Consider the following 21,986-nt stretch of genomic DNA (forward strand, 5'->3'; position numbering starts at 1 on the left):
CTCCTGCAGCCCTCACCCCCTCCCCTCCTCCTGCAGCCCCTACCTCTGCTCCTTGCTCAGGGCCTCGGCATGCTGCCTGTTCTCGCTGTGCCACAGCTGCAGCTCGTTCTGCATGGCATCGACGTCCTCCTGGATGTAGTCCATGATCTTCCCCAGGGGCAGTGCGCTCTTACACAGGGTCTGGATGGACACGCGGAGCTTCTCTATCTCCTTCGACACAATGTCCTTCTCCTTCTTCCAGGCTGACTCAAAGATCAGTGAGCGCTCCTTCAGTTAGGGGAAGCAGGAAGATAAAGTCTTTAGGAGTGAGCTAGGCAAGTTAGAGGCAGCAGAAGGAAAACCTGAGGACCAGAACTTATCAGAAACTAAAGTGTGTACTCTGCAGATTCCTCGAGAAGCTGGAAAGACAAGTGGAGGACGCATGCACAAATCACCCTGTACAGAGAAGACACGGACAGTCAGCGAGCACAGAGAGCTCACAAAATTCAGTGGCAGCGAGTAGATAAACCAACATGAAGAGGGACAAGAGACAGAGGGTTCATTGGAGGTGGCACGTGGCCAGCAGTAAGCCATGAAAATGTGTCTAAGAACACCAGCGGCTCCAAGCGCAATGCCAGGTGCAGGAAGAAGAAGCTGGGTCTCTAGTGATTGCTGGTGAGGCAGTCTGGGGTGTCTTTAAAGGCTATCCCAGGCTACAGCTTGAATAACAAAGGGGCCTTTGAAAGGTGACTGGGTAACAGGGGGTCTCTCTTCACCCTGGAGAACTTCACAGTTAGGAGGTGGGGCCTGGCAGGAGGAAGCCGGCATGGGGAGCTGCCTTTGAGAGTGCAGCTTGCTCCTGCCATCTCCGCTCCCTCTGCTCCTCAGCTGCAGGGGTGAGCAGCTGTGCTCTGCTGCCAGCACACCCTCTCCACCATGATGCTCAGCCTCGCCGTGCCCCCAACCCGCCCTGTCCCCCCCTCCCAGCAATGGAGCTGACTCAGCACAGGTGGAAGCCCCAGAAGCTGCAAACCAAAGCACAACTCTCTCCCCTGAAGATGTTTTCCTCAGGTATTCTGTCACAGTGACAGAGAGGCGATTAATGCACAGACAGTCTAGCAAAGGAACAGTCAAACATTTACTCAGAAAAAAATTAAACTTACATTCACAATAAAATCTATACATAGCAGGGCAGAAGTGGCACACACCTTTAATCTCAGCTTTCGGGAGGCAGAGGCAGGCGAATCTCTAAGAGCTCAAGGCCAGCCTGGTCTACAGAGTGAGCTCCAGAACAGCCAGGGCTACACAGAGAAACTGTCTCGGAAAAAAAAAAAAACTATGTATAAACATTGACATTTTATTCAAGCTAGTTACAAGCTGGACACAGTGGCATATGCTTGTAATTCCAGAACTTGGAAGGTAGAACCAGGAGGATCAGAAGGTCAAAGTTATCCTCAGGTACAAAGCCAGTTTGAGGTCAGCTTGAGATCTGTCACAATAAAGATAAAAATAAAGGAAAACAAACAAACAAACAAAAAGTAGTCACAAGCTAGAAATAGCCCACATATGTTAAATAAACTATGGTATATCAATACCATGGAAGATATACAGCAACAAACACACACACATGATCACCTGGACAACTCGTGGAGAACTATGCCAAAGGAAAAACCCTGCTAAGCTATAAACTGAGTCCTCTCATATATACAAGCTTGAAACGCAGAAGGACAGAAGCAGGGGCACGCACACTACTGACGGCCTGGAACAAAAGGTGGGAGAGAACAGGTTAAGTTATAAAAGGGCACTGAGAATGATCGTGTGACAGGAACGTTCTGGAGCTTGACTATGCTAGTGTCGGTAACCGGGGTGTGGGGGAAACCCCAAAGGCGAGGTGGGGGGCTTCAGAGCACATTTCCAGTGCTTTCCACAGCTCAGAGAGATCCAAGGGTACCTCAAATTAAAATGCTTTTGTTAAGAGAGATGGGAAAGCCAGGCATGGTGGTACATGCTTGTAATCCTAGAGTCAGAAGTGGAGACAGGCAGGTGGGCTTGCTGGCCAACCAGCCTGCCTACTAGGTGAGTGAGACACCTTGTCCAGTAAGAAAAGGCAAACAAGCTAGACAGACAGCTCCGTGCTTAGAAGGACTGGCTCTCTTTCAGGAATCCAGGTGCAATTTCCAGCACCCACATGGCAGCTAACAACATCTGTAACTCCAGTTACAGGGGGTCAAACCCTTCTGGCTTCTATGGGCACTAGACATACACACATAGTACACAGACATATATGAAAGCAAAACACCCATATACATAAAAAAACAACTTTTTTTTTTTTTTTTTTTTTGGTTTTTCGAGACAGGGTTTCTCTGTAGCTTTGGAGCCTGTCCTGGAACTAGCTCTGTAGACCAGGCTGGTCTCGAACTCAGAGATCCGCCTGCCTCTGCCTCCCGAGTGCTGGGATTAAAGGCGTGCGCCACCACCGCCCGGCTTAAAAAAACAACTTTTTTTAAGGTGGACAGTGCCTGAAGAACTTGATACCCGAGGTTGTCCTCTAACCTCTACTTGCACAGACGGCACATATTCATGTATACGCATACACATCTGCGTGCGCACACACACACACGGGAGTGATTCTATAAAACCTTTTAAACTAAAACACTAATGACTAAAAGGAGAATAACTACTTCTAAGGGGAAAATGAAGTATATTATATGCAAATCAGTAGGCCTCTCTACATCTGCTGCTGCAGAAGCTGAGCAAATGCAGAACAGCCATACGCTTACAGAACCATTTCTCTCTAACAGGAGCAGAGTCGAGCACGGCACAAGCTACCATGATGTTGAGTGACAGAAAGCAAACTGGGTCCTGTACAGTGGGCAGGGGCAGATCTCCTGCAAGGCGGGATCCAGATGTGAAGGAGAATTGGAGCAGTCTCTGGGAAGGAACACGCAGGGGAGGCTGGGGGCTGGGGAACAGGGAGTGTCACAGGTGGGAGACAATTGACTAGTGATGCACTGGGAAGGTAGGGACCGGGGGAAGCATATCTGTCTTTGGTTAGTTGTTTCATGTTTTGTTTTGTTTTAAGATGGGGTCTCAACTGGCCTCAAACTTGCTATGTAGCCAAGGACAACCTTGAACTTCTGATCCTTTTCTCCACCTCCTGAGTGCCAGGATAACAGGACTGTGCCACCAAGCGTAGCTTAGGAGAGTATTTCAGTCATGATTTTTTAAGTAGAAGTCTTTCATTGCATTGTTGAAACCCCACAGATCAGTCTCACACTCCGGGATCCTGTTTCAGCAACCCCATCTTACCAGCCAGCCTCTGCACTGGTCCTTTACAGAGACACAGGTAACATCCACTCCACACCCCTGCCCACCGCGGCCTCGTTTCTAACTGCTGTGACTTGTGATTTGAAACAATGTCAGTATCATTCTGAATCAGAACCAACTCAGCTTCAAGGCCGCAGACACTCAACAGGCATCTGAGCTCACCTGGACCCTGCACACATATTCTTGAGGCTCATTCTCCTGAATGACAAGACTGATGAGGTGAGAATGCACAGGCCATGTGACACTGTGATCATGTTCTGTGCACAGTCACAGACTCAAGGACCTCTCTATTAAAAAACAAACCCAAATTCCCCCAAACTAACAGACCTCTTCTTAAGTTTTCTGAAGGAAACCAATCCTAGAAATAATAATAGTTAATATTGTTATTGTATTAATAGTAGTTATTATACAATAAAGCTGCTGTTATTATACTATATATAAAAATAATTATTATTATAATTATTATATAATATATTATAATTATTATTATTGCTATTAAGGTCATTGAGGAAACAGCACTGAGTATGTCCCCTCTGCCCCTCTCACAGAATGTCAATGGAAACAATGTCCCTAAGAAATCAACTCAAGCAATACAAGAATCACAGGTAAACGAAGCCAAAATAAAAACACTTGTGTCTGGAACTGAGCTTCAGAAAAGGGCATTCTCTAGAACCGCTCACTGGGAGTTGACATGCGGCTGATGATATCACGCCACCTGGCGGCCAAGTAAGAATCTGAGGGGCAGCCCAGATGACCAAACAAGGAACCAAAATCCCTCACAGGAGACTCAGTTAAACAGACTGAACAAGGCTATTTACCTAAATTAAAATATAACACGGGAGGGTTATTTTGTTCATTAAGAGGCATCTGAAGATACAACATGTTTTTACATTTCCCCGGTTTTTTTCTACCGTGTCTCATGCAGCCCGGCTGGCCTCCAGCTCCTAGGATTACAGGAATATGCCACCATGCCCTGTTTTAAATGCTCCTCTGTGATATCACCCATAATTTCCTGACAGTTGTTATCTTTTTCTTTTAATAAATATAAGCAGGTCACAGGTGACAAACAACCAGATCCCACCGGACACCAACAGGACCTGATTCACAGGAGCAGGAGGCAAAAAAGCAAAATCACAGGGACTTTAAACCAACCGGGTGAGAACAAAACCCATGGGAAGAATGTTTCAGTAGCTACCTCTGAACAAGAGCATTTACATCTGATCAGAGCAAACCGAAATAAAGAGGAGCCAAGAGGCAGCAAGATTTAAAAAAAAAAAAAAGACCTGAAGACCTCGAGAGAGAAGCAGTCAAATGCGTTAGACGCGAACTCTGTTTGTGACTACTCACACAGTGCACAGCGCCTTCGCCTACCAACTTCAGGAAGCAACAACTGTTAGAGGGGAAAGGACACTATGAAAACTGAATTTTGAGTTGCTTTTCAAAAAGTTTTCATGAATTTTAACTAAGGAAAAAGTGCCAGTGGAAGCTAGTAATCCTAGTGTATAACCTCTTGAGAAGCAAGCATATAACTGGGAAAATGCATAAAGCATTTAATACAATAAACATACAATTATAAAATCAATAATACAGTAAATATGATCCATGTATTTATTCTATCACATGTAGTTCAAGTCCATTAGCACAGCAAGAAATCTCTTTCCTTCCAATGAACTTCAAAGCCAGGCTGGAGGAATACCCAGATTAGAAATATTAGAAATAATAGAAATAGAAGTGACAGGACAAAAGGTACGCCTGATTCATGAGTCTGGTCCAGAAGCACTTAGCTAAGCACTTAGATGGAGGGGAGGGAGGAGGGATGAACACAGTCTGCTGGCAACAGGCAGCTGCTGTGCTCGAGCTGAGTGGGATGTACATTTAGGTGAAAGTGTCGGCATGGAGCTGGGAAGAGGATTTACTCAGCCGGTAAAGCGCTCACTGCTGAACATGAGGTCCTGAGTTCAGTCCCTAGCACCCACGGCAGCAGTGCAGCCTTTGCTACCAATGTTGGGGAGGTGGAGACAGGAGGGTTCCTGGGGCTTGCTGACAATCCAGTGCAGCAGAGCAGTAAGTTCTGGGTTCAGTGAGAGACCTTGCCTCAAAAAATAAGGTGAAGAGCAACTGAGGACACCCTTGTTGACCTTTGGCCTCCACACTCCTCACCTACCAAATACACACACGCAGGCACGCACGCACTCACAATGACCCAGAATAAAGTATGCGAAAATGTACAGTCTCTTACCTGTTTACCTTTTAAAGTGTACTGATTTGATTTTGTGTTTATGTAATGAATATGCATGTATGTGTCCAGATGCACACGCCTATGCTCACTTGAAGCCATAGGAAGGTGTCAGGTGTATTCCATCACTTTCCACCTTATTTCTTTTGAGATACGGTCTCTTCCTGAACCTGGGCTCATGGTTTGTTTGTTTTTTTTTGTTTTGTTTTATTTTGTTTTGTTTTTGGCTAAGCTGACAGCCAGCAAGACCCAGTGATCCTCCTGTCTCCACCTCCCATAGTGCTAGGGCTACAAGTTTGTGTGGGATTCATACTCCAGTCCTCATGTTTGCACAACAAGGTCTTTTACCAAGCCACCTTCTAGCCCCTGGTTTACTTAATAAACAAAACAAACAAACAAACGACAGGATGCTAGATAAGCACTAGAAAACTAAATATTCAAGGGAATCCAAAAGAAAAAAAGGAAGGTGGTAATGGTGTGACAATAGAGGCATTTGTCAAACTGAAGCTGGTCAGCTCCAAGGTCCAGGCTGGTGCCAGAGGGGGATGAAGACAGCCCGGCAAGCAGAGGAGGCCTGGAAGTGCAGGCCAATCCCTGAAGTCGAAGTCGCGTACTTCAGAACAGCCTGGCAAACACAGATGGGGTAAACAGCTCCCCAGGAAATGTCACGGAAGAGACAGCTGGAGGACCCCATTTCTCATCTCCCTTTGTGCCAAGCTTCCTGACATAAATGCCCACATGGGAGACCACCTCAGCCCACCTAAGCGGCTCTCTCCCCTGACCCTGTACCTGTCAAGGCTTGGGCCTAAAAACCGGCCCCAAGCTTCACGAAGGGTAATGGAATCTGACTGTAGTTAACAAACCAACAGAGGCCAAAATACTCTCTAGTGTTCTCTGTGACAGTTATGAACCAACTGCCAGCAAGCATGCTAAAGTGCAGGGCATGCCTTCACCTTCATCTTTTCTTGCAGGCTGGAACGCAGTTCTGAGGAATTGAGTTGGAGCAGCCATATTATCCCACGCCTAACTTCGGTTAGGCATGTAGAAGGATGACTAGGCCATTGCCAGCTGGATTTCAGCCTCCAGACATTGACATATCAAACAAAATTCTCCTGACCTCACTGAACTTACGATTACTTCAAAATTAAGAAGAACTATAAAAATGTATGCAACTATTAAAGAAATTGACTCAGTAAATCAAAAAGCTTTGAGAGAATAAAAGATGAAAAGATTGAGATTTCAATGCTCAGAAAACAGCAAGGAAAGAGACTAGCAAGGGACACAGTGGTGGCCAGGACAGAGCAGGAGCAAACAGTGGGCAGAACAGCAATGGGAGGGCAGGGACCTAGAGAAGGACAAGCAGGGAAAGGGGAGCGAGCAGAGGCCTGCAATGGAATCACTTCAGCCTGAAGAAGACAGGCAGCAAGGAGACAGTGGAGTTCTCCCAGGGGCTTTGTTGAGAGAGCCGGTGATGTCATCTGGCAGATTCACCCTCAGGAACAGGCAGAGACACACAAGTACACAGAGATGCTAACAGCAAAGAGAAAAGAGCAGAGCCGGGCCCAGTAGTACAAGTTTGAAGCTAGCCTGGTCTACACAGCAAGTTCTAGCCAGCTATTGTCACACAGCAAGACATCAAACAGACAACCAAGCAGTAATATAAAAACACAAGAACGAAATAAAGGACTGCAGAGTATGGTTTGCATTTGGAATGCTGTAAAGCAGTAAAAAGTAAATGAACCAGAATATATAAACACAGACAAACCGCTTTTTCTTTTCTTTTCTTTGCTGACATGCTAAGGATTGGGTCCAGACCCACCAACATGGTAAGTAAGTGCTTTGCCACGGTGTTGAGACTAGAAAGCAAGTGGCGGAGAGGCACCGACTATGGGACCACTTATGTGCCATTCTTCAATGGAGAGTTATTACACATTGTGTAGAATGCACATCTAAAGCCTGTTCCAGCACACAGGAGGATGAGAAGCAGCAAACTCAGGCAGGGAGATCCTGCAGGACCGAGTGTGGGCTGTGGGCAGCTGGCAGGCACCGAGGTGCTCCCACTGCATTTGCAGTGCTCTATCTCTTAAGTTGGGTACAGGGACAGACATAACAATACACAAATACCAGTATCAACATAAGGAACGAGTACATGAAAACCGAACAAGTAAACAGAAGCAGGCAAGAGCTGATGGAGGAAGGTCATTGGTTAATTAAAGAAAGAAACTGCTTGCCCTGATAGGTTAGAACATAGGTGGGTGGAGTAAACAGAACAGAATGCTGGGAGGAAGAGGAAGTAAGCTCAGAGACGCCATGCTCCCCTCTCCTGGGCAGAGGCGATAGCTCTGCTCTCTGAAGCAGACGCAATGGAGCAAGCCACCAGGTCAGACATGCTGAATCTTTCCCGGTAAGCGCACCTAGTGGTGCTATGCAGATTATTAGAAATGGGTTAGGCAAAATATGAGAATTAGCCCATAAGAGGCTAGAGTTAGTGGGCCAAACAGTGTTTAAAAGAATACAGTTTCCGTGTAATTATTTCGAGGCATAAGCTATCAGGCGGCCAGGGTGCTGGGGACGCAGTCCCACTGCTCATATTACTACAGAATGGTGCCCAGATGTGTGGACAACTGAATCCACTGAAAGCCTGAGAAAGCCTGGGAAAGAATAAAGCATGTTTTCTTGGTAGCAACAATTTCTCCGGTCTACTCTGCTTGCTAGAGGCAAGCAAGCTCTCTCATCTAAGAGAGGCTTCCTGACTCAGCTTTAGCTGCAAAACCCTGCAGCTCATTAAGAGGTCCTGCCATGAAACACTTAAACGGTGTTGACGAAAAGCTGAACACATGCTTTTCAGTTTTCAGCCATAGCAGGAAAAAAGCTGCGCCGTTTAAAAATGCCGGCTTTCTGGGCTGTCCTGCCAGGGCAAACTCTGACTCTTTTACGCAGGCCATTCGTGCTGTTTGCAAGCACAGGCTGCTGAAGCTTGCTTGCTGGCAAGGACCTTGAAATGCCATAGAGTTGTGGCAGTAAACATGGCTACAGCCAGTACCTCAGCCATGAGGCTGGAAAGCTAAGGAATGGGCTGGATCCAGCCGTCAAAGCCACAGCTTTAGTCCTACTGATATTGCTTGGTAAATTAAAGACTCATGTGGTGAGAAAAAGAGAGATATACAGTAAAGAGAGATTCAAAGAAAAAGAAAATTTCTAAATGGTTTACAGTGTGTTAAAAATATATGCAAGCTAAAAGTTAAAAGTTCTTAAAAGTAAAAAAAAAAAGGAAGAAAGAGGGTAGTTGGGTGTGGTAATACACACCTTTAATCTCAACACTTTGGAGGCAGAGGGAGATTGACCTCTGTGACTTCAAGGTGTGGTAGCACACGCCTTTAATCTCAGTGCCTAGAAGGCGGAGGCAAACAGATCTCTGTGAGTTCAAGGTGTAGTAGAGTACACCTTTAATCCCAATGCCTGTGAGGCAGAGACAGGCGGATCTCTGAGAGTTCAAGGCCAGCCTGGTCTACAGAGTTATTCCAGGTCAAAGTTACAGAGAACCTGTCTCAAAAAGCAAAAAATAAAAGTAAAAATAAACAAAATAGAGGTTAAAATAAAGCGCACAAAGATGGAAAATACACAGAGAATTTTGATACTGTATGCTATTATGCTCTCTTTGAATTATTTGAATGCTGAGGAAAGAGCAACAGCTGCTAAAAGATATTTGTTTATAAATGCTGCTGAACTAATCCAACATAGATATTTTGAAAATGCCTTGACTTTGAAATTTGGATCTAAGGACACGATGCTTTGGAAAGGAGTTTTTTATTTTGTTTTCACAGAGGGTGAGAGTCTGTGGATTGCTTCTATTCCAATATGGTATGATGGACCACGCCCTCCTGAAGGGTTGCTGTGAACACCTTCAAAAAATTACTTCACTCAACTGCCAACTGAGAAGACCCTGGCACACAGGTTATACCATGAAAGACCCAATTAACGACGCCCCCATTCAGCAGGAAGCAGTTTGGGGAGAAAAAACTGCGCCCATGTTCCCAAATATGGTTTATAAATGTTCTTTTACATTTAAAGGGGGATATGATATAGGTATGAATAATTTGCATTGATATGGATTTTGCTTTAGTGATATAAATTTAAGGTCAATTTTATTATATGTATATGTATTTCTGCTCTTGATTAAGGTATTGTGATTATGTAGTTTATGTAAAAATGTAATGTATATAGGTTGTTAATAGATAATCAGAATAGTCAAGTTTGTAGTTATGTTAGTTAAGATTTTCTAGATGTACATAGATATATTTTAGATAGGCATTCTTTATATCTTTCAAAGATTATAGAATATGGCATTTTAAATGTTTTAATAACTTAGGGCTTTTCATGACAATGAGACACAACTGCTCCTGGCAGCACCAATCTACTTAAAGAGGAAGATGGGCATCGAAGAGGATCCTTATGGAGTTTGATAGCCATTTGGGCAAGAAACTGCTCTTGCTTGAACTATTACATAAACTGGACAAAGAGAACCCTCAGAGAGAGGACTGCTGAACTTGCCTAAAGGTGAGATGGTCTTTCGGGGTTCCTGATTCATGAAAGATTCTGCGAGACATTTTGCAGGACACAACAGATAGTGACTGAACTGCCTTTGAAATTTCCTGCTTCATGGAAATGTCTGCTGGAAACTATGGGCCTGTAGGCCGAAGATGGATGCCCCAACGGTACAGAGAAACTTTGGGTGACTGTCCAAGCAGCGAGATGTCTCTGTCATTTCTAGAGTTTTGGATTTCTTGTTTGCTTAGGTAATATTATATCCTTCTGTAGTCTTTGATGGAGTTAAAGAATATATAGATAGTTATAGTTTTCCTTAGTTATGAAAAAAGATAAAATAGATGTAAATATTGTAACTTTTACTTGATAACTGTTTTGTTATATGTAATTTTGCTATGTTAAAGTTAAAGCCTTTCCTTTTTTGTTTAAACAGAAAAAGGGGAAATGATGGAGGAAGGTCATTGGTTAATTAAAGAAAGAAACTGCTTGCCCTGATAGGTTAGAACATAGGTGAGTGGAGTAAACAGAACAGAATGCTGGGAGGAAGAGGAAGTAAGCTCAGAGACGCCATGCTCCCCTCTCCTGGGCAGACGTGATAGCTCTGCTTTCTGAAGCAGACGCAATGGAGCAAGCCGCCAGGTCAGACATGCTGAATCTTTCCCGGTAAGCGCACCTAGTGGTGCTATGCAGATTATTAGAAATGGGTTAGGCAAAATATGAGAATTAGCCCATAAGAGGCTAGAGTTAGTGGGCCAAGCAGTGTTTAAAAGAATACAGTTTCCGTGTAATTATTTCGGGGCATAAGCTAGCAGGCGGCCGGGGTGCTGGGGACGCAGCCCCACCGCTCATATTACTACAAAGAGCAGTGATTCCAGCAGAGGCTGAGGCGAGAGAATCATGGGTTTAAGGCCAGTCTGAGTTACACAGCAATACCCTGTCTAAATGAACAAACAGAAGAATGAGACTAACACAACTGAATCTAAGTTACCAGACTTTTGCTGGATTTTGTTGTTGTTGTTTGTTTGTTTGTTTAAGACAAGGTCTCACTGTGTAGACCTGGCTGGCCTGGAACCTAGCCTGTAGACCAATCTGACCTTAAACTCAGAGATCTACCTGCTTCTGCCTCCTGAGTGCTGAGGCTAAAGGTATGTGACCCACACCTGGCTAAATGACCAGACTTTCCACGGAACCAATGAAGTCAGACTCACTACAAGGGCCACATGAACCAGCCCAAGACTCAGTAAGGACAGAGAAAACACAGAAAACAGGGGAGAGGAAAGGAGAACAGCTGGAATGACCTTGCCAGACAGAAAGCACAATGCTTAAAGCAAGGAGAAACACGATGGTGTCAGATGCACACCCGAGTGTGAAGGATGGTTATCACTATCACTAGCTGGCTCTGCACAAGGCAGGGAACTAGATCACCACACGCATACTGAGTCCGGACTGAACAGACATTTGAGGGGGAAGCAGATGCTTCAGGTACAAGAAAGAGTAACATGACTGACTACTTTACAGCAGACAGAACTGATATAAGAAAGAAGACCATGAAGATCTGGCAGCAGGTAGGACTGATATAAAATACAGCATGCTGGGTGCAGAGAAGAGCTCAAGCCTGTATCACAACAGAGAACTTTTAAAACAATTTAAACAATGAAAAATAGGACTTCTTTAGCACGAAGTTAGGTAAGTAACAGACTGGAAAGATTATATATAGGGAGACTCAAAGCTTGATCCCAAGCAAGCAACCACAATATAGACAGGCATTACATATAATATATACATCATATCCAGGAAAGCACAACAATAACAAGAAGACATCAAAGGGCAAGGGTGATGATGGGAGGCAGCCACAGCAGCAAGTTCAAATCCCCAAAGCTCCGGAGAGGGAAAGGCTTCCATACTTCACTAGTTCCTTCTCCACTGCTGTGACAAAATGCCATGGCCAGCGCAGCTTATCAAAGGAAGGACAATTTATTTGGGCCCAAAGGTCCAGAGTCCATGATGGCGCTGTGAACACATGACAGCAGGAGGAGGAAGCTGAGCGCTTACATCTTGAACCACCAAGCAGGAAGCAGAAAGAGCAAATGAGCGATGGGGCAAGTCTTTAAACCACCCAAGCCTGCCTCCCAGTGACACACTTCCTCCAGCAAGGCCGCACCTCCTAAACCTCCTGAAACAGTGCCATCACCTGAGCATCAAGTATCCATGTGTCAGAGACAACAGGGGACATTCGCATTCAAACCACCGCAGGCACCAAAACTCAGTCAAGGTATTTTAGTGTTCTATCCTCTTACTAATGGGACTTAGCCCTTCTTTTGTGGGAGCTTTCACGTGTTCACCTCTGACCTTGCTGGAGGTTGATGACAGACAGGACTGTATCATAAACAGTTTAAAACACACACACACCAGTAAGAAAGATCCTAGGAGTCACACAAACATAGAACTCAACTCACAGTAAGAACCAGGCCTGGAAACCCCCAGCTCTTAATTTGCAATGACCAGGGTCAGTGGTCAGCCTGTCCTCTCCTCACAAGTGCCAGGGAGAATGAGCAGGCCAGGCCAGAAGGGAAGCTGTGGAGTGGAAGCAGAACAGCCTACCCATGCAGCTGCTGCCTCACACCACAGGCAGGACAGTCCACAGCAGCACCCACAGACAGACGCTCTCTAGACGTCAGCTGTTGGGGCGGGGGAGGGCATTTATGCACATGAACAAGATCACTGATTTCACATCTGTTCACCACCGTGATAGCTAAAGGAGTTTTCAAATGTCCAGGTCAGCCCTGCTCCTTACCTTCTCGCCAGGCTTGGACGGCTGCAGTTTCTCATAATCCTTCTTCGTCTCCAAGATCTTTTTCACAAGCCCACCTGTTAAAAATCAGAAGTTTTCAATCTAAGCTTATTCCCCCAAGAAGCGACTTATTATTCTTAGACCTCACTGGAAAGACGGACAAAGGGCTGAATTTTCATCCTTTCTCTTTCCATATCAAAATGCCTTCCTATTGTGCGCTAAAAGAGAACACAGTGCCACCTGCTGCTGGCAGAGGCTAGTCACAAAGTGTCACAGAGGAGTTTTACAAATAAATAGATTTTTTTTCTTCTTCCACAAGTTAAGAAGAAATGTGGATTTACACCCTAAATGTAACTAACCATTGCAAACAGAGCAGTTCTAATGGCTCCTCAGAGCTGCTGTTTCTTTTAGATTAGGCAAGAAGACTAAAGTCATTTTAGAATTCTCCATGGTGTAAATAGCTTAGGAAATACTGCTTTACTGTGCCATGTGGGCTGCAGGGGGCGGTGTCATCAGCAGTGTGACTGACTGCCTACCCTGTGAGCCACAAGGACCGGTGCGGCACGGGCCACCACGGGGCAAGCCTGGCACAAATGCTACGGAGGTGACAGCCACTTTCTGGTTGAATTGAAGACCTATTTCACAGAAGAAAACTGGCCAAGCCCTGATGGTTGGAAAGTTCATCAGTCCCAGGAGAGAATTCTTCCTCTTCTGCTAACTGGACAGAGCATCAAACTGCCCTCTAATTTGTATCTCCACCCACAATCAGCCCTCAGACTTCATAAGGGAAGCTTCTATCCACAATCAGCCCTCAGACCTCATCAAAGAAGTCTCTACCCACAGTCAGCCCTCAGACTTCATCAGGGAAGCTTCTTTGTGCAGTGGATGGTGGCTAACGCACAAACTCACAACTAATCAAAATACATTTCATGAAACTCTCAAACAATTAATAAAATATTATACTTAAAAGTGTTTTGGGGTGTTCTGTTGTTTTTTTGCTAGGCAGTGATAGTGCACACCTCTAATCCCAGCACTTGGGAGGCAGAGGCAAGTGGATCTCTGTAAATTCAAGGTCAGCCTGGTCTACAAAGTAAGTTCCTGGATACCCATGGCTGTTTCACAGAGAAATCCTGTCTCAAAAAAATACAAACAAAAAAGCTTTTTTTTTTAACCTAAATATGTTTCAATGAGACTGAGCTGATGAAGTATGACTCACATGGTATATAACACACCACTATGAAAAGAGGCCAAAACTGGGCCTCTGTGCTGGAATGAAAGTCAGCAGACTATCAAGTTCATACACATACACACACACACACACACACACACACACGCACGCACGCTTTTTTAAAATGGAAATAATACTCATATTTTTACCTGCACCTAGGGGGAGTACAGGAAGAAAGAACAAGATCTAAGGTCTTACACCTCAGTGCTGGATAGGGCGGTGTACACTTATAATCTCAGTGATCATGAGGCAGAGGCAGAGGATGGTCAAAAGTGGTCCCCACGGTCAGTTCTAGGCCAGCCAGAGCCACACAATGGGCCCCTGCCTCAAACAACAACAGCGAAAAAAACAAACAACAAACTTCTACTTCTTAACGCATTTCGCTGTGTGCATTTAACCTTAAAGCTATGGGAATATTTTATATGAATAGAAAATGAAACTGAGTTAGGTATGGTAGCACATGCTTATAATTCCAGCACTTAGGAGCTGAGAAAGGAGGATGGAGAGTTCCAGGCAGCCTGGGCTACATAGCAAACTCAATTCTCAGGAAAATTTATGTGTGTTATGTGTGTATACAGGCATTAATTTCTTGGGCAGAAAAAACATGATTGCATTGTGACCAGAGCCCATACTACAGGTCCGCATGGTGGCAGCAACAATGCCCACCCTAGAACACAGCTAGGCACAGGATGGCCACTTGCATCTCTGTGAGAGCACTCACCGTGCTTCTCCTCATCCTCCAGGTCCCCTGCCTGCACCTGAGCAGAAAAGGAGAAAGATCAGGTGTGCTGAGTTTCAAAGTCATTAAACAAACAAACAATCAATCAAATGTAAACCAGAAAAAAACCTAAAGAAATAAGACAGCTTACTAAAAAATTAGGGGAAAAAACTGTATCTACATAAACTGAAAGCTGAAGTCCTAATTTCTAACTATATTTACTGAAAACAGGACCCTCTGGTGAACTAACCATTTCAATTTCTGACATTTCTGCAAGCTGAGGGGCGGCCTCCACCACAAACTGCTCATCATCCTCGTTGTCAGAATTCTGTGAGTCGATGATCACATTGGAGACAGTCTTACCATTTCCTGACCTAAGCAGGACAAGAGTCACTGACATTAGAAGCGGCCCTTCAGCCACCAGCTGTCATCAGCCCCAGGCATCTGGAAGCATTCAGGAAACAGTGGGGACAGGGAGAACGCCACCTTTCACCACCCAAAGCCTCCAGCTGCCACTCCAGCCCTCGGCCCCAGCCTTGCTGGTCCTTCCGCTCCACAAAGGCTCTTGGGACTCCTTGTTCCCTGACATTGGCTCTAAGATAGACACAGGATGGCACGTGTGACCCTTCAGGCCACACTGAGCCAGGACTTCTCTTCACAGGGCAGCTTCTCCAGGCCCAGCCACCATATCCATTACCCTTCTGGCATGTTCAGCTCTGGGAACCCCTTTTGTTTCTAACTTTGTGCAATTAGGCCTTCAACTCTTCTCTCTTTTTATGCTTCTATCTAGAGGTCAGACAAACACAACCCAGCAAGAGCCCGTGAACACACACACTTCTCTCTTTTGCCAGTCTGGAATGCATGCTGCTCTGTGGCTTAAGGCAATGACCTAACCCCACCTTTCCTCTAAAGCTAGTTTTCCCAGCACTGCCTCCTACAACCCCACCTAGTCTCTCAGCACAGGCTCAAGACCCCTGCATCCCAGGGCCCACACACTAGAGAACACGGGTCAAGTTCTCTAAAACCTCGCAGCCCGGCAGCCTCACCTGTCTCCTACCAAGGTCTCAGTGCTCTCTTGTCGTTTGACCCTGGGAGGTGCTGGTCGTGCACTCCCAGGCCGAGGTATTCTTCTAAGTATTGGAAGGAAAAAATAAGACATGAAACACACAATCATCTCACAGTGGACAAAGTAAAAACTTAGGTTAACATTAGTACTCATTCCAATGCCACTGTTAGCATGACAGTCAGTCACACTCTGCAGACGAGCTGCCATCCGTCAGAGCATCACAGACATTCGCCATTACTAGAGACTTCTCCAAACTGCTACAATGTTCCAAACATGGTCATGTAACCCAGGTACAAGAAAACTATACAAGTAGTTTTCGCTTACTGTGTACAGATAACTATGACATCACACAAGTGCTGGATGCAGCAGAAGCTACGGTGCAGCACAGTGTTGGTGCAGCAGAAGCTACGGTGCAGCACAGTGTTGATGCAGCAGAAGCTACGGTGCAGCACAGTGTTGGTGCAGCAGAAGCTACGGTGTAGCAGTGTTGGTGCAGCAGAAGCTACGGTGCAGCACAGTGCTGATGCAGCAGAAGCTACGGTGTAGCACAGTGTCGGTGCAGCAGAAGCTACGGTGCAGCAGTGTTGGTGCAGCAGAAGCTACGGTGCAGCAGTGTTGGTGCAGCAGAAGCTACGGTGCAGCAGAAGCTACGGTGTAGCAGTGTTGGTGCAGCAGAAGCTACGGTGTAGCACAGTGCTGATGCAGCAGAAGCTACGGTGTAGCACAGTGTCGGTGCAGCAGAAGCTACGGTGTAGCAGTGTTGGTGCAGCAGAAGCTACGGTGTAGCAGTGCTGATGCAGCAGAAGCTACGGTGTAGCACAGTGTCGGTGCAGCAGAAGCTACGGTGTAGCAGTGTTGGTGCAGCAGAAGCTACGGTGTAGCACAGTGCTGATGCAGCAGAAGCTACGGTGTAGCACAGTGTCGGTGCAGCAGAAGCTACGGTGTAGCAGTGTTGGTGCAGCAGAAGCTACGGTGCAGCACAGTGTTGGTGCAGCAGAAGCTACGGTGTAGCAGTGTTGGTGCAGCAGAAGCTACGGTGCAGCACAGTGTCGGGTGCAGCAGAAGCTACGGTGTAGCAGTGTCGGGTGCAGCAGAAGCTACGGTGTAGCAGTGTTGGTGCAGCAGAAGCTACGGTGTAGCAGTGTTGGTGCAGCAGAAGCTACGGTGTAGCAGTGTTGGTGCAGCAGAAGCTACGGTGCAGCACAGTGTCGGTGCAGCAGAAGCTACGGTGCAGCACAGTGCTGGTGCAGCAGAAGCTACGGTGTAGCAGTGTTGGAGCAGCAGAAGCTACGGTGCAGCACAGTGTTGATGCAGCAGAAGCTATGGCAGGAAGCACCACAGCTCATCCTAGGAGTGGTCACAATTCCAAGCACTGGGGAAGGACACACCTGAGATTGGAGGAAAGTTCACTGGGGACTTCGGCATTCTCTGACACCTCGGGCTTATCTTGGCCAGCAGGTCCAGCTTCTCCTTCTGAACAGGTGACAATCCAATCAGCAATTCAAAAAGAATTCAACAGTAACAAAAAAAATTTACTCAAATATAAATACCAACTAATTCAAATATAAATATTTAAAAAGGCATCAATCAAATGACTGAAAATTTCAATGAACTCTTTATCCATCACTGGTGAAGACAAACAGAAGGGGTTTGACATCTAAATCAGACATCCGGGGCATGCGCATACGCAAGCTCTGTTAATGCAAACTGGCCAACTAATCAAAGAGTAAAACTCAAGGGCTGGATGGATCCAGGCAACAACTTAACACCAGGAATGAATCAGCACACCTAGACAGTCAATCGCTCAGCCAATCACAGTCCGCTCACAGGCTGGACTCATCCTAACATCTAATTAACCACAGAGTAGTGACAGACATCAAAGTCACACACATTGGGGGCCCTAGAAGCGTGTGAGGCTCAGTTGTAAAAGACGCAGTCACCAAGTGCCTTGCGTTTCATTGCCCTGATCTGCATTTCTAATTTATCTATAGTAGCTGCTATATTCTTTTCATAGTCAGGAAATAGTTTGTTTTGTTTACGAGACAAAGTCTCGCCATGTAACCACAAAGGGGCTAGTTCTCTCTATATAGACTAGGGTGGCCTTAAACTCATAGAGCTCTACCTGCCTCTGCTTCATGAGTGTTATAAGAGCATGCAGGACCACTTAGCTAAAACACAGATTTTCCATTTTAATAAAAAGATTAAGCCCACAAGTTACAAGCCCAAACTACTAGGACAATGGGATTTATTCTAGTATTCAAAGTAAAAGAAATTTATACTTTAGAAAAAAGTAAATGTAAATTCGAATTTGAACATTAGAAATAAACTTTATACTCTGAAAAGAACCCTGAAATGTGGCCTTTTCAAGATTAAAATACATGAACATACAGAGGTAGGTGAATCTCTGTGAATTTGAGGCCAGCCTGGTCTTCAGAGCAAGTTCCAAGCCAGCCAAGGATACACAGAGAAACCTTGTCTCAAAAAACCAAACAAACAAAAAACAAACATGTATAATCCAATCTAAGACTGAAACTTAAAACACAGCCAATTAACATAAATTCAAATTCATATGGTATATTTCCTTAGTATTTCACTGGTATATTTTATAAGCACAGAAATAAGAGCTCATATTGACTCTGCACACACACATGACAATACCAAATACATCAGAACCGCTCTCACCTGCGTCACTGGGAGAGTCACCTAGAAGAGAAGAGCGTCAGAAAATTAGCCTTCGTGTACGGGAAGCACAGCACAGTGAATCACTGAGCAGTCAGAGACAATACACCTCCAATAACTGGGAACCTGCTAGGGACAGGGTCCTCTGGGCGCTTCTCTAGCATTTTTTCACCACCAGTCTGCTGTGGTCAGAAGAACCACAACACTGCACATTAAACAAGATTGTGGCTGGGCAGTGGTGGCACACGCCTTTACTCCCACCACTCAGGAGGCAGAGGCAGGCGGATCTCTGAGTTCAATGCCAGCCTGGTCTACAGAATGAGTTCCAGGACAGCCAAGGCTACACAGAGAAACCCTGTCTTAAAAAACCAGATGGGAAAGAAGGAATGGGACTGTGAAGAAACTGTGCCACAGAACTAAGTGACACAAATCCTGAAGTCACAAAGCCATGAGAAACAAGCTGCTGTGACAGCTCGGGGCCAGCAGGACCAGCAGCCCAGCCCTCCCTAATGGACCAGCTTCCTGCAGCCTAGACTGCACCTTCACCCAGGGTCCTTTCTCTTCAAGTGTTGCGCTCTGGGCACAAACACGGCCCGTTAAGTCTAAGGTCCCCACAGGGTTAACTCAAACCCAAGCTGTGGGCTGGAGATGCAGAAGGTGGCAGAGCTTGCCAAACAACTATACATCCCTGGGTTCCAATCCCAGCACCACCAGACAAAAGAACTGAAGGCACATAATCCTTGGGTCACACCCAGGAACACCTTTACACAAGGTCCACACGGTGAGGGCTGGGGCACCTTGGCTGGGGAAAGCAATACACATTCACATGTGCCCTTCTCTACAAGAGCAGTCCTGTCCTCACAGGCACAAGGTGAGGACCCACGTGTGGGCATGGGGTGATGGCCCCTGGAATCTGACCTGAACATGAGCGCTACAGCAGAGTTCCTGGACAAAGTAATCTTAGGGAGACAAGAGGTCTTGGGGCCACAAAAAGGGGAGATGACCTAGGATCTTTTCTCTGTGGCCCCAGGAAACCCCAGTGTCACAGCACAGAGTGGGAAGTGGTCAGGATTAGACAGTAGGGACTCCAGACAGAAGGACAGTAAGAAACAGCAGTGGGGACCCAGAACAAGCGACAGGCATGCGGGACTCCCAGAAGCAGGCACTTGGACCCTCAGGTCCTCAGATGCCCACAGACCCAGCGCCTCCTGCAGGCTGCGCTGTGCTCTGCTCACTTCTGCCCCTCTCTCCAAGCCTAAATCAACACAGGGCCTTTGAAATCACCAAAAATATCACTGTCTCCCACCGCTCCACACCAAAGCCTAACCTTTCTAACAAGGCCACCTGAAGTCGGGAAGAACCTGGCTGCACCCTCTCCTTCCTAGGCCTACATCTTGCTTTGCATACTTCTGCTACACCAGGCCAGCCAACTCAGCACTTCCTGTCAGGAAGGCTGGTAGGATCTCCTGTTTCCCAGGTCACCTCAGGCTCTCCCCTCCCTCTCCTTCCATCACTTCCTGTGCAGTTGTTTACCCCTATGTTCACAGCCTCACCTCAGTTCCTGTACCAATGCCAGGACAGGTGGCCCCTGTGGCCCTACTCTCTCTCCCATGCATTTCCTGCCTTGGTCCTGATATATATTTGCTCTCAGACAAATATTCTGCATTTAACCTAGCTGACAACCATTGTCCCCACCATGGCAGCCCCAGCACAAGCCCAGCCTGCTGGAGGTCCCCAGGCTTCAGGAACAAACCGAGGGCTATTCCCTTGCAGTCCCCCAAAGGTGCACCTGGAGACTGCAGGAACCACAGAAGAGGACCAGGCAGCAGCCACAGTTTTGGGTCTAATGTCCTCTGAACAGGAATGGCCTGCAGAGCTCTGACCAGTGGCCCTGGAACCTGTTTTAGAGATCATTCATGACACCGTCGGTGTCACAAATGCCACCACTCCACACTAGGCCCATGACACTCCTGCTTGTGTTACCAAGCAATGACCTTGTTTTATGGGGAAGACAGGCGCGCCTCCCTTGCCACATGAGGGTATACTCAGCCCGGGCCGTCCCCTGAGAGGACACCAGCGCCTGGCAGCTGGCTTCCTCTATGCCACTTAGTTTCCTCCCACCAAGAGCTGTGAAGGGGTCGTTCTTACCTTTCTGCTTTACTGCTGGCTCTGGCTCAGCGCTCTCCCGCCATAGACTAGCTGAGTTATCATCTGAAATACTAGTTCAGTTAGTATTGGCTTCTGAGATCCTGACACAAAGAGTTCAAAGCTGGGCACGAGACTGCGCCCTGCAGGGCTAGAGACTAACGGCCTGCCCAGCACTTGCACGTCTGTGTTTTCACACCTGCCACATGCCAAGGACAACAGGGTGGCTTCTGAGAACATGCGGCTCTGGGATGTGAGCGTGGCCTGGACCTCAGGTCAGCTGGGATCAGGGAACGCCCCACTCAAGCAAACTGGCCCTACCTCCCCACCCTAGAACCACTTATACCACCTCCCACCAGCCAGGCCTGAGAGACAAGCTTCGCACAGCCAGCACATCAAGAAAGAAAGAGCAAATGTGTCGTGGTACACATCCCTCAACACACTAAAGAGTCCCAGATACTGTCAGTTGATCACTAATGTTCAAGTCTTAAAAATGGGAAAAGGTCATAGTGTGAAGTAAATACTTCCCATATTAAAAACAAAAGGGTGAGAGAGGGGCTCAGAGAGCAGACTGTGCATGGCAGCGGGCGCAACTCTGAAACTGACCCATCAAGGGCCCCTGAAAACAGTCTGCTTCCTAAAACCCAACTGTGTAACTTCTTAAAACCATTCAATCTGGCCAGCCTGGTCTACATGAGCTATAGGCTCCAAAGCTATAGAAAAACCCTGTCTTGAAAAACAAAAACAAAACAAACAAAAAATACTACCCTAATAGTCTGAATGAAGTGACCAAGAACTAACTACACACATTTCATAGAGCACAGCCAAAGAGTGAGCATGAAATTCTAAGACCTAAGAGCAAGCAAGCTCTGCGGCTACGGACTGCCAACTGCACCAGCCCCACTCAGGCCAAGCTGCCTCACTGCCCTGGTAAGTGCCAGCATTTCTGGTCTACCAAACCCAGCATCACAGTGAAAAGTGCAAATACACCGCTGTCTGTCTATGGGAAGCCCACTGTGCCGGGGCTCTGTTCTGTCTGTCTGCCTGCCTTTATTAGTTTATTGATTTTGGGGGTGGTGGTGGGATCCAGGCTTGGCCTCGCCTGGTATGTTCTAGGCCAGCATCTTACCTCTCAGCTCAGACACTTTAGAATCTTACCCTTCTCAAGCTCCACTGGTTTTGTTTGTTTGCTTTCACTGTTTTTGGAGTGGTTATTTTGCTTTGTTTTTAAGACACAAGTTTGCTTCCTGTAGCCCACATTGCCCCTGAACT

The 21,986-nt window shown here is 46.4% G+C and overlaps 1 protein-coding gene across 1 annotated transcript in view; it reads right to left on the reverse strand.

Moving 5' to 3' along the window:
- LOC121433334 (TRAF3-interacting protein 1) overlaps positions 1-21,986 on the reverse strand; it is a 48,381-nt gene that overhangs the window by 4,378 nt on the left and 22,017 nt on the right. Inside the window, exons 8-14 of the mRNA XM_041631696.1 lie at positions 18,573-18,593; positions 17,279-17,363; positions 15,871-15,954; positions 15,075-15,198; positions 14,828-14,864; positions 12,882-12,955; positions 44-267 (exon numbers count right to left, since the gene is read on the reverse strand). Of these exons, the coding sequence (XP_041487630.1) occupies positions 44-267; positions 12,882-12,955; positions 14,828-14,864; positions 15,075-15,198; positions 15,871-15,954; positions 17,279-17,363; positions 18,573-18,593 (649 nt within the window). The remainder of the gene's footprint in view (positions 1-43; positions 268-12,881; positions 12,956-14,827; positions 14,865-15,074; positions 15,199-15,870; positions 15,955-17,278; positions 17,364-18,572; positions 18,594-21,986) is intronic.

This window comes from Microtus oregoni, unplaced genomic scaffold (assembly GCF_018167655.1).
Source record: "Microtus oregoni isolate MIOR12 unplaced genomic scaffold, Mior012 000038F_ref0000394, whole genome shotgun sequence".
Taxonomy (NCBI): Eukaryota; Metazoa; Chordata; class Mammalia; order Rodentia; family Cricetidae; genus Microtus; species Microtus oregoni.